Source organism: Chelonia mydas, chromosome 9 (assembly GCF_015237465.2).
Source record: "Chelonia mydas isolate rCheMyd1 chromosome 9, rCheMyd1.pri.v2, whole genome shotgun sequence".
In the NCBI taxonomy this organism is placed as follows: domain Eukaryota; kingdom Metazoa; phylum Chordata; order Testudines; family Cheloniidae; genus Chelonia; species Chelonia mydas.
Window position 1 is genome coordinate 88,112,307 of NC_057855.1, and position 10,479 is coordinate 88,122,785.

At 42.0% G+C, this 10,479-nt stretch overlaps 1 protein-coding gene across 3 annotated transcripts in view; it reads left to right on the plus strand.

Annotated features, from left to right (window-relative positions):
* Positions 1 to 7,172, plus strand: part of TMEM255A (transmembrane protein 255A) — a 50,136-nt gene extending 42,964 nt beyond the window's left edge. For 2 of the 3 annotated variants that reach the window (XM_037908413.2, XM_037908415.2), the window contains 3 exons: positions 1,235 to 1,397; positions 2,424 to 2,567; positions 6,485 to 7,172. In XM_037908413.2, the coding sequence (XP_037764341.1) occupies positions 1,235 to 1,397; positions 2,424 to 2,567; positions 6,485 to 6,643 (466 nt within the window). In that variant the 3' untranslated portion in view covers positions 6,644 to 7,172. The remainder of the gene's footprint in view (positions 1 to 1,234; positions 1,398 to 2,423; positions 2,568 to 6,484) is intronic. The other variant, XM_037908414.2, reaches the window with a different exon arrangement.
* The last annotated feature ends 3,307 nt before the right edge of the window (positions 7,173 to 10,479 follow it).

Consider the following 10,479-nt stretch of genomic DNA (forward strand, 5'->3'; position numbering starts at 1 on the left):
CCCCAAAAATACATTTTTAATGAAAACATTGATTTGGCAGAAAAATATACCAATTCCCCAAAGCTCCTGCGGGGTTTGGACTTTGCCACGTTATGTGAATTTGTGTGTGACCATAGGAATCAAAGTAATTTGTGAGTTCTGAGACTGGCATGTTCCAAATGCTTACAGTATCCTAACCAGGATTCATTAGGCTCCACTATAGATTCATCTGATTTACTTCCTGGAGCGGCAATCAGAAAGGAGTGATTATGGAAGACCCCAACATTTAGAATTCAGGGCCGTTGTGTTGACAATGGCACTCCTCCTGCCATATCCAAATAATGTGGATTTTTTTTATTTGATATTTTACGGGGAGGGGAAGCTTAAATGGGTAAGATGAGATGTGTCTTAGATGAAATCTAAACCCAGGGTCCCGAGGGCTTCGGGTCATGATCCTGTGACCGTATTCTTTACGTCCTGGCGTCATCGTTATGTAACATTGCCGGGTGTTGTAAGAGAGCTGCCAGTCCTTCACCGGCGGTAGCTGCTGTGTTGCATTTCAGTAGAGGACTGGGCTGGTGTGTGTGCAGAGGTTATCAGGCTGTAATGCACTTGGGAACGTTTGGATTGAAAGGCTCTATGTAAACATCTGATGACCTATATATTGAATATCAGCTTTTTACCCAACTTCACTTAAGGGACTCCAGGGTTCAGTTCCCAAGTCTGCTACTGTGTCGACTTGGTCAAGCTATGTGTCCTCTATGTCTTTAAATTGTCCCTCTATCAAATGGCTATGGTAATGCTTACCAACCTCTCCGGGAGGGGTGAGAAATTTAAAGTGTGGAAGGAGCTGTGAAGTCAATGGTGCTGTATTAGGACAGAACATTTGGTTAATTATCTATTATTGTGGCAATAAGCCCAGTGTAACTGGAGGACATGAGGCAGAAATGTAAGAGGCAACTCCGAGACTGCAGCTTCACCCACCCATAACTCACTGACTTCAGTGACATTCAGGGGGGCTTGCGGGATATGTTTGCGTCACTGTGTATTCAAGATGAGTATTCTCCACAGCCATGATCATGTGGGGAGATGTCAAAATTCAGGTCACAACATGATGGGCCTACTCCAGCAGGCTTTACCTGTGGAAACATCGCACTGATGTTCGGACCCCTGGTCCATTGCAGGAATGCATTCTGTGGTCCAGGTGGCTTTTTTGGATTTTATTATACTGTTGTTTAATTCTTTTCTAATCCAGCAGAGTGGAAATTTCTGGTGGGTACTATGAATATATTGATGTCAGCAGCTGCCAGGATATCATTCACCTTTACCACTTGCTCTGGTCAGCGACAATTTTGAACATAGTTGGATTGTTTCTAGGGATCATCACAGCTGCAATCCTTGGAGGCTTTAAAGACATGGTAAGATGATGCACACTACTAGAGAAATGAAAGGCACATGATCAGACAAGTTTAGACGTACAAATTTCTTAAAAACCTCACTGGCAGTGATATTACAGTACATACAGGTAGTGGTTGTTTAAATATCCTTTGTTTGGTTTGGTAGTGGTTTGTTTAAATATCCTTTCAAACTGTGTTTGAATCCAGATCGTGCACCAGTGTGCTTGTGCTGTGAAGAAGGAACTGGAATAACTATAAGCAGAAAGTGAAATTGACTAAATTGGCGGATCCGACAAGACTGTCTAAGCATAGGGAATTGCAAACGATTAACAAATAAGCACATGAAGAAATGTAAGATTAAGTCAGTGATGATAATCTCAGACATTAATTCCACTGTGGAGGAATTCCCTTTTAAAATGAATATTTTGCCTGATGTCCCTTTTAAGAAGAAACATGTTTCGGTGGCTCTTAGGTTTATGAATTGTTTAATATAATCATGATGGTAAAAATTCTGAATTTTACAGGATACTTACCATTCAGTTCCTCCAAATTTATCCACCTGGTTTCTTCATTGTGTAAAACAGCTGAAGCTGATTTTTGGGGGAAACCAGATAAGATAATTTGTGCCTTGGAAGAAGATGGAAATACTGGTCTGACAATAAGTGGGACTTCAGTAGGCTTGAATAGGGCATGTGCTATGCCATTGGTTTTCAACCTGCGGGTGCGACCCAGTACTGGGTCGTGGAATGTAAGGCATTTGTGAAGCCATTCTGAAAATCCACTTCATTTGCGTACTAGCGTGGGATGGGCTTTGGCCAGCCTGTTCTGTTCGTTCTTAAAGGAAACGCAGTGAATAGGTAAAGAATGAATTGACTTCAAAGCAATCAGACTGAGCTGCAAGTTGTTCATTCACCAGAACTGGGCTCTGAAATCAGTCTCTGTTCCTTTAAATCACTTCTGCAGTCATGCAGGTGTCAGTTATCTGTGAGCGTGGGTCAGGTGCAGTTTAACCTTTGTGTCAGACTGTGTGTGTCTTTGTCTCAACAGACTCCCTCCCTGCCTACACTGAACTGTACAGTTGAAAACGCACATCCCTCAGTGTCCTATTACTCAAGGCCACAGGTGACTTCTTACAACACTTACTACCACAGCACTCCTCATCTGCCACCATACTCAGCGTATGACTTCCAGGTACGGCACGACAGAGAGTGGCGTTAAATAGATAAGAATACCCTAGCCTTGGGACCACGAAGGTGTCTCTTCCCCAGAGGTCTACCGAAGGCAATCCCCCCTCCTACAGAGGGCGCTAGAACTTCCCTGCAAACCTGCACCTTGTTCTGGAGCCCGGTATTTGAGTTTCACTAAGGGCATGTCCAGACGGCAGTCACAGGGTGCGACTGCCGCTCGAGTAGACGTACCCGAGCTAGCTTTCACCTGGCCCCACAAGTAATTACCCAGGGTTCCAGGCGGGCTTGAACAGCCCAGGCTCAAGTGCACCCTGCCACAGCTTCACTAGATTAAAGCTAGCTCCAGTATGTCTGTCTGAGCTGCCACCACACCGCAGCAGGCCCAGACAGGACTTCCTCGTGCTAAGGCCAGGGGGTAGTGAGGTGCATCCCAATGCTGGGTACCCCTGGGAAGTGTGTCACGTGCTGTTAAGGGCCAAGCCGAGAGGTCCCTCAGAATAGGTTGTATTAGATCTTCATAAGATGATCCTGCATGGTCCTCTACGTCCCTTCCCTATGGCCGGAGTATCCTCTGGGAGCTGTGCCAGGACTAGGAACGTTTGTGCTTTTGGATTTAACAAGTGGATCCTTATTTATGATTAGTACTTTGGTGGCTTTTTTTGGATTGTTTAAGAAAGAAGCTGCAATGTACGTTTCAAACTGTCCCTTGTCCTCAGTCTTCTCTGTTTAACAGTAGCCGTGTGTAGCCCCTCTGATGCTACCATGTAACACTGACATCGGGAAGATTGTAAAGCGTTGAGTATTCCTCGGCTCAGGATTTTTAAGGCTTGTCATACACACATTCTGTACGAATTTCACCAGATCAGTGCCACCCCCCAGACTGTGGACTTACAGCACTATGAAAGGGCTACCTTGGGATAGCTTATTCCTACACATTTACCAAACTGAACTATACTGACAAGCCTCTTTCTAAGGTGCTGTACTGCTGAATGTGCTATTCCTAAACTGGGACAGTTTAATGGGTACAAAACCTGTGTGCTGACCAAAGGGAACGTTTTCAGAAACACTTCAGCCCCATTTTCAGAAGTGCCTTGGACACCAGGGAGCCTCGGTCCCATTGACTTTCAATGAGACTTGAGCTCCTAAGTCAGTAAGGACCTTGGAAATTGTTCCCTCAGACTGTTCCAGTTTCTTATCCTCCCTTTCTAGGCCCTGCATAACTTTGCCTCTCCCTCCTTACCCATCTCTATCTCTCAGTCCCCTTCTCCCCTGGTGGTAGCCTCAATGCCCCATTTGTCTGCATGTTCCATGAAATGTCTCTGCACCTTCTTCCACACTGCTCCCTCTTGCGTGGAATGTGAGGCCACTCCCCTCTCCTCGTTAAATCCCTTCCGAAGGACTGCATGTCTTCTGCTACAAGGAGTTAGCCAATTAACTCTTCTGCAATGTCACTTTATCACTTTGACAGAAAACAAAGAAGTCCACATTTCTAATAGAGCCTGGTCTAGAACCCAGGTCTCCTGACTCCATCGCCTTCCCTAGCCGCCGGCAAACTCTCTCCAACTTTGTGCACGTGTCATCAGAGTGGCTGAGCTGAGTCTTTGTCAGTTTTTAGGCACACAAACTTCTAGGGGTTGGGTTGAGATTGTTTCATGCCAGGTGTGAGCCTAGACAGGCTTCTTGTGGTCCATGACAGCCCAGTCACTTGAAACGAGCCATTTCCATTGGCAGTGGTGGCAGACCCTTGCCTCTCTCATCCCATTGTAACATGCCTAGCACAAATGAAGCAGGCAGGAAACTGTCACCCTCTGCATGAAAACAGCATTATGCTAGTCAGTCACCTTGTGTGTTGGGGAGGGGCAGGGAATGATCAGCTAGGAAAGGGTCATTCCTACAATGCTTTGACTTCTGCAGGTAGAAAGCCACGGTTGGCGCTGAAAAGAAAAGGCAAATGAGTGGGTTGTTTCATCTCACTGGCGGCTCATTCCGCCTTTTGTTCCTTTTAGACAGGGAGGAATCAAAAGTGCAGCCCTTTCAGTGGCCTGCTTCATTAATAAAATCTGACTGCTGGCTGGAGCCAAAATAAGCCAGGCCTACTCTACAGCTGCAACAAAGCCGGCTCTCCTCAGAGGCTCATGGCTGTTGCTAGGCAGCAACACATGGGTGCTTTGTAATGTTTAAAACCCAAGGTTGTGTTCTCCAGCCAATACCGCAGCAGCACCCGCCGCAGCTAAGTCACCCCTTATTTCAGACCTGAGAGTTTGGGGGGATTCAAGTGGCTGAAACTTGATAGGGAGGAGGAGCTTGGCCCTAATTGAGAGGTGAGGGAAAGCCGTTTTGCCATCTAAACGTGTAATCAAAAACAGAAGCCTTTGGTTTCAGAGACTTTTTTTGTGGACTCCCACAATCTGCTCCCCAGGGCTCCAAGCCTGCCTTTAGCTGGTGGCACAATAAGCTGTAATAAGATCTGTAATAGGGAAATGAGATACTCCGTGTGTATATATATATGACCTCCAATATAATTTTTTTTAAATTTAAAGCAATTTTCACACAGGCAACCTGCCCCAAAAGGCTAAACCCTATCTTCACACCCTATTGCTGCTTACACTTGAGTCCCACAAAGCTATAAATGCTCTTCTCTGACACACAATCGGGACACATGCGCTCTCAGTATCTGCCTTTGCAGCACAATGCAAAGAATTTTGTCCTCGCCCTAAGTCACTCTTGGCTGTCAGATTATTGCAAGTACCAAGTAACCTCACCAGTATACAAGGTGCTTTCCAGGCTGCCCCAAAACATTCACGGTATAAAAGAGAAACCGAAAAAGGGGGAGAGGTCCAACTGGTAATTTGTTATATCTTGGCATATAATTCAATTGTATGGTTCGTTAAATGCTAAAATGTCTAGATTATCCCCAATCCTTCACAACCTCGCCATTATTGATCAGCCAGGACCAGTGTCTTACAGCTACCGCAGTAGAAGTGGGTCTTTGGGATGGCTCCGACTGCAACGAGGGGAGCGCCCAGATCAGCCCAGGAAATGGTGGTCATGGATGGAAGCGTGGGGAATCTTGTGGGAGGAATGAATGAATGAATGAAGTGTTGAGGCTTGCTTCATTGTGTCTCGTCACCTTTTCCTAACTCCTTTGTTTGACTTGTTTCTAGATAGATGGCTACATGTTAACAATTTTCTAACAGTGTCAGTATTTCTTGGTGGAATGCTTTAAACCCATCATTTGCGATTTATATGAAGACAATTTTAGGAGTGGAACTTATTTTGGCCAAGTGCCAGTTTTGTTTTTCCAACTAAAATGCTGACTAAAATAGGAGTAAGCTATGCTGCTTTCATCAATTTAAAGGGATACTACTGAGTAGCCTTGGAGAAATATGTAAGTTTTGTGTGACAAATTTGGGTTTTACAAAATTGAAGTCCGTTCCCCTCGCATTAATGTAAAAGCCAAACAAATATACAGAAAGATTTGATTCTCGGGCAGCGGTTTTGCAACGTAAACGTTACAGCAGTAGTCTAATGTATGAAAAACAAAGGAAGAAATTGACTAGTCTGTGTTAACTGTGAAAGCTTAGTGAAATGTGTTAAGTAAACAGCAGAAATGATGAAAGGGAAATCAAATTTAACTCTAAATTTCAATCATTTTAAGCTCTTATCTTGCAAACGGTTACTCATCTGCTTAACTTGACTTCAGTGGGGCTATTCTTTTGAACAAAGTTAAACATGTGTATAACAAGTGTTTGCAGGATCAAGGTGTAAAATATTAGTAACATCATACTGTTTGGTAAAAACATTTATTTTTTTTTAACTGGCCACTGTCCCTTTCAGCGTAGGAGCTTAAGAAATGCTTATTTACCTTGTATTCTTTTCAAGCTTGCTATTGACGAATGTATGTGTGTCTCTTCTGCGCAGCATTCCAGTGTGTTTCCAGCCTCCACTCCTTCTGGACTTTCAGACGATCCCCAGTCAATGTCACCATCTCCAAGCTACATGTGGTCCTCCAGTGCTCCTCCTCGCTATTCCCCGCCGTATTTTCCTCCTTTTGAAAAGCCACCCCCTTATACACCGTAAAGAAAAAATGTGCTCTTGAAATAAGTGTGAACATTTTGTATTTATATTTTATTGGGGTGGGAGGGAGAGAACATTACAGACGACACTATCAGATACTGGATTCTGGTCATTCTTGCAAGACTTATGTAGAGGTTTAACTACTGTGTGTAGAGCAAGGATAATTTCATTGAAGCTTACTAGCGTCAGTGACTAGCGGGTGACCTAAATTCAGGCCTGTTTTACAATATGATTCACAGTAGTCCTTGATTTTTAAGAGGTGCTACCTGGTCAGACTATTGATCGCAGTCTGCCATGCTTCATCTTGAGCTGAGCAGTCACGTGGATAAATACGGAGTGGGGTTAGCCAGAACCAGTAGTTACGCCAGCCTACTCTTTTGCTCTAAAGGTGAGGGTGCTTGCAAATCAGCTCGGATGTTAATTTTGTTTGGCCTTTTGCTTCCTACTGTCAGGACATTGCTGGGCTGTGGAATGTAGTTCACATCTTTCATTGCTTATGGTCTACGTCCTTATTAAAGGAAAATCCAAAGAAGAGCATGAGTTTCTTAAATCATAATACAAACAGATGGAAAAATAATTCTGTAGGATATGATGTCCTGTAGTAGTCCTACAACTGGAATAGAGCCTGCTGAAAGAGAGAGCTGCACTAGCCAGGCTGGCTTGTTTCAGGATGCATCATAAGGTAGGAGGTGTAATACTGAACAGAGTATTGTTAGCTCTGATATGTGTAAATAATATAAAAATCACAGTTTGGGTGATTGTGTATCAGCAATTGGATTGTAGATACCTCCGAAACAGAAAGCGGCAGTTTTCTGTGTTCTGCTAAGAAAAAGCATCCGACACTGTCCACAAGTCATTTCAGCAAAACCATGTGTTTTCCTTCTTTTGGTTGGGAAATTTTTATAGACTGTTTTGAGCCAGCACCCTGTATAAGAACTTTTTTAATGGCTGTATTACAGGCTGCATGTAATGAATTTCCACTATTTGCTCTCAAGATGTAAGTCTCTTGTGGATAAAATTCAACACCACATAAATGATAGCCTAGGACAAAGTTGATTAGAATTTGCTGTTATTGTTGTGACTTTCTTTTAATCTTCAAATGATAATTGTGCTGATCTAGATTTCAGGCAGGTTTTGCATGCGTCTTGCATAACAAAAAAGATCAACCTTATTAAGTGGCACAATGCTCCTTTAAAGTGTGGTTCTTGCCCAAGAAGTGATTTCATTTGGCAACTTCCTGTTCAGAACCACTCACTCTGAGCATTTCATCTGTTTACTTTGGGGATAAAAATAAGGTATCTGCTTTTTACTTGTTATACCGAAAAGGCTGGATTCTATTTCAGCTCCTGCACCTAAAGAAGTGTAAACTGTAAGGCTACACCCATTTACCGCTCTGTCACCTCAATCCAGACAAAATGTCATGGAGAGTAAAATTCGGCTTGTAGAGGTTTATGCTGTTATGTGAGCCACAACGAAAACAGTTGGACTTCAGATTGCAGCATCTTTCTACTTGCAACCTAAGCAAATGTGAGATGGTGTAAAAAAGGAAGATACATGTGGGACCCATGATGTCACATTCAGAGTACAACCACACTTTAACGTGCTGCTTTTAATCCTACACATTTGCAAAGCATTTTTAAACTCATTTCCCTGTCAGATACAAGTCCATCTAATCTCAAACTAAAAAGAGAATTGTTCAACCAGAAGCAAATGTAGAACTTCTGTCTTGACAAGAAAATACTTCTTCTTGGAAAATGGTGGGAGGAGAAATACATGCAAGATACGCACTGGATTTAAAGCAGTAGTGTATGCCGAACATGTTCCAGTAGACTTCCTCCCCCCATTATATATGGTTTGAAATACAGCTCCCATAAGTTTGGGCACCAGAAATAAATTAGCACACTAATACCCCTTCTGTTCTAAATTAACCTCACAGCTGTTCAACTCAATCACGTCTTTAAGAGATTTTGCATGCAATTAAAAAAAAAAGTGACAGCACCCATGGCACAACTCCCTGTGAGAAGTATATTGCATAAATGTTTTTAAAAAATATTGTTTTACTTCTAGAGCTTTGAAATAAAAGTTACAGTCCTAACCTCACCTGGAAAATAGTATACCATTTGTGCCTATCTCTATTAAATAGGGCTGCAAGGCATAGGGGATATATTGCAGGTCAGAACTAAGGCGCATTGCACAGTCATGAGGGGAGAAAAATAACTCAGTGCCAGAAAAAAGGATCTTTGGAAGCAAGTGTATTGTTAGCACCTTTGCTAACCTAAGCAGAAAACCTAAGAAATTGTCAAAGCTCTTTTTTCCAAACCTTTGAGCTTTATATTAATTGTTATATGCTATTATATTTAAGCAAAAGCTGCATTCCTGCTTTAAATTAATTATAAAAAGACAACTCAATATTAACATTAAAAAGCATCATTAGGATTTTCTGTTCAGCTATCTGTTTTCCTTCTGCTTCAACAGTATAAACACTGAACATACATGCAATATTATGCACTGTATCCATAATATCTTATGAGAATGTAAAAATGACATGACTCGTATGTATCTTTTATTACTTCACAAAAGTAAAATAAAACTCTGTGACTTTTTAAAAATGTTTACAAAGTTGCAGTTTACATTTTAGCAGCTTTTCTGAGTATTAGCGTTGCAACCATTGCACTGACATTCCTTGTATGTAAGTAGGAACTACAGAAAAAGCCAAGACAGCGTTTGCTATTTTAGGGCCCAGAACTGCCAACCTTACTGGGCATGGTGCTTACTACCCTTAGGAGTCCCACTGAAAAGACTGAGCTCTTATTTTGTAAATTGTGTGTTGAAAGAACAAATGTATCCTACGCATTTTATAGCTGTCGTAACTACAATTCTGCAATCCTTATTCCTGAGTAGTTCCATTGATTTCAGGGGGGTTGCACTTATAAGTGCTACCCAGGATGCGTAAGGCCCAGTGTAGTCACTGGACTTAAATCCTGCAGCCAGTCTGTATCCTCTGTAGCCTGCTGCACACAGAGAAAGTCTGCTGAAGAACATTAAAATGGAAGGCTTTATTTAAAACAGAAGTGAATAATGTAGTCAGTACAGTATCCCATTCACTAATTTTTATATTAAGTTCAATAGATTATCCTGGGCTTGATCCTGCCCCACTCATGTCAGTGGGAGTTTTGCTGTTGACCCCAGCAGGAGCAAGTCCAGTCCCTGTGTGAATGAGATGTTTTACTAATGTTCCTGATATTCTCTCCAAACTGTTTTTGACAAGTTTCTGAGTAGCTATGTTTATCTTGTCAAATCCTTTCCCCACATCAGTTTTACTATGCTGATTAGCACTTACTCAAGCAAATAGTCCCATTGAGTTAATTGGGTCTACTCTGGTAAGTAAGTATTACTTATTAAGGGTTGCAGAATTAGACCCCATTTCAATAATAATTATTAGTCAACCAAAGTATCAATTATCTCAACACTATGGTTAAGAACTGCAGATGGAAAAATTCCAAACCATAACCAATTAGAGATTAACTTATTTGCAGCTTCATTAAATATGAAGTCGCTGCACCATGAGTTAACTAAAATACATCAGCTGAATGAGACAACCACAAGTATAAGTTTCTAGACCAGTGCAACCCAATTAGAAGTCAAGTAGAACACATACTGGCTCAAAATACTTTTAGATTGTGCAGTTTACAATATGCACCATTGTTCAACTCATTCAGCTTATTAAAAGAAACCTCTAAATTGCATAAATTTTTTTGAGAATTCACTGCTACCTTAAAAAGTCCTACAGGAGCCAATTATAAACATTAACTCATCAAAAGCTGTGTTTCTCAACCTTT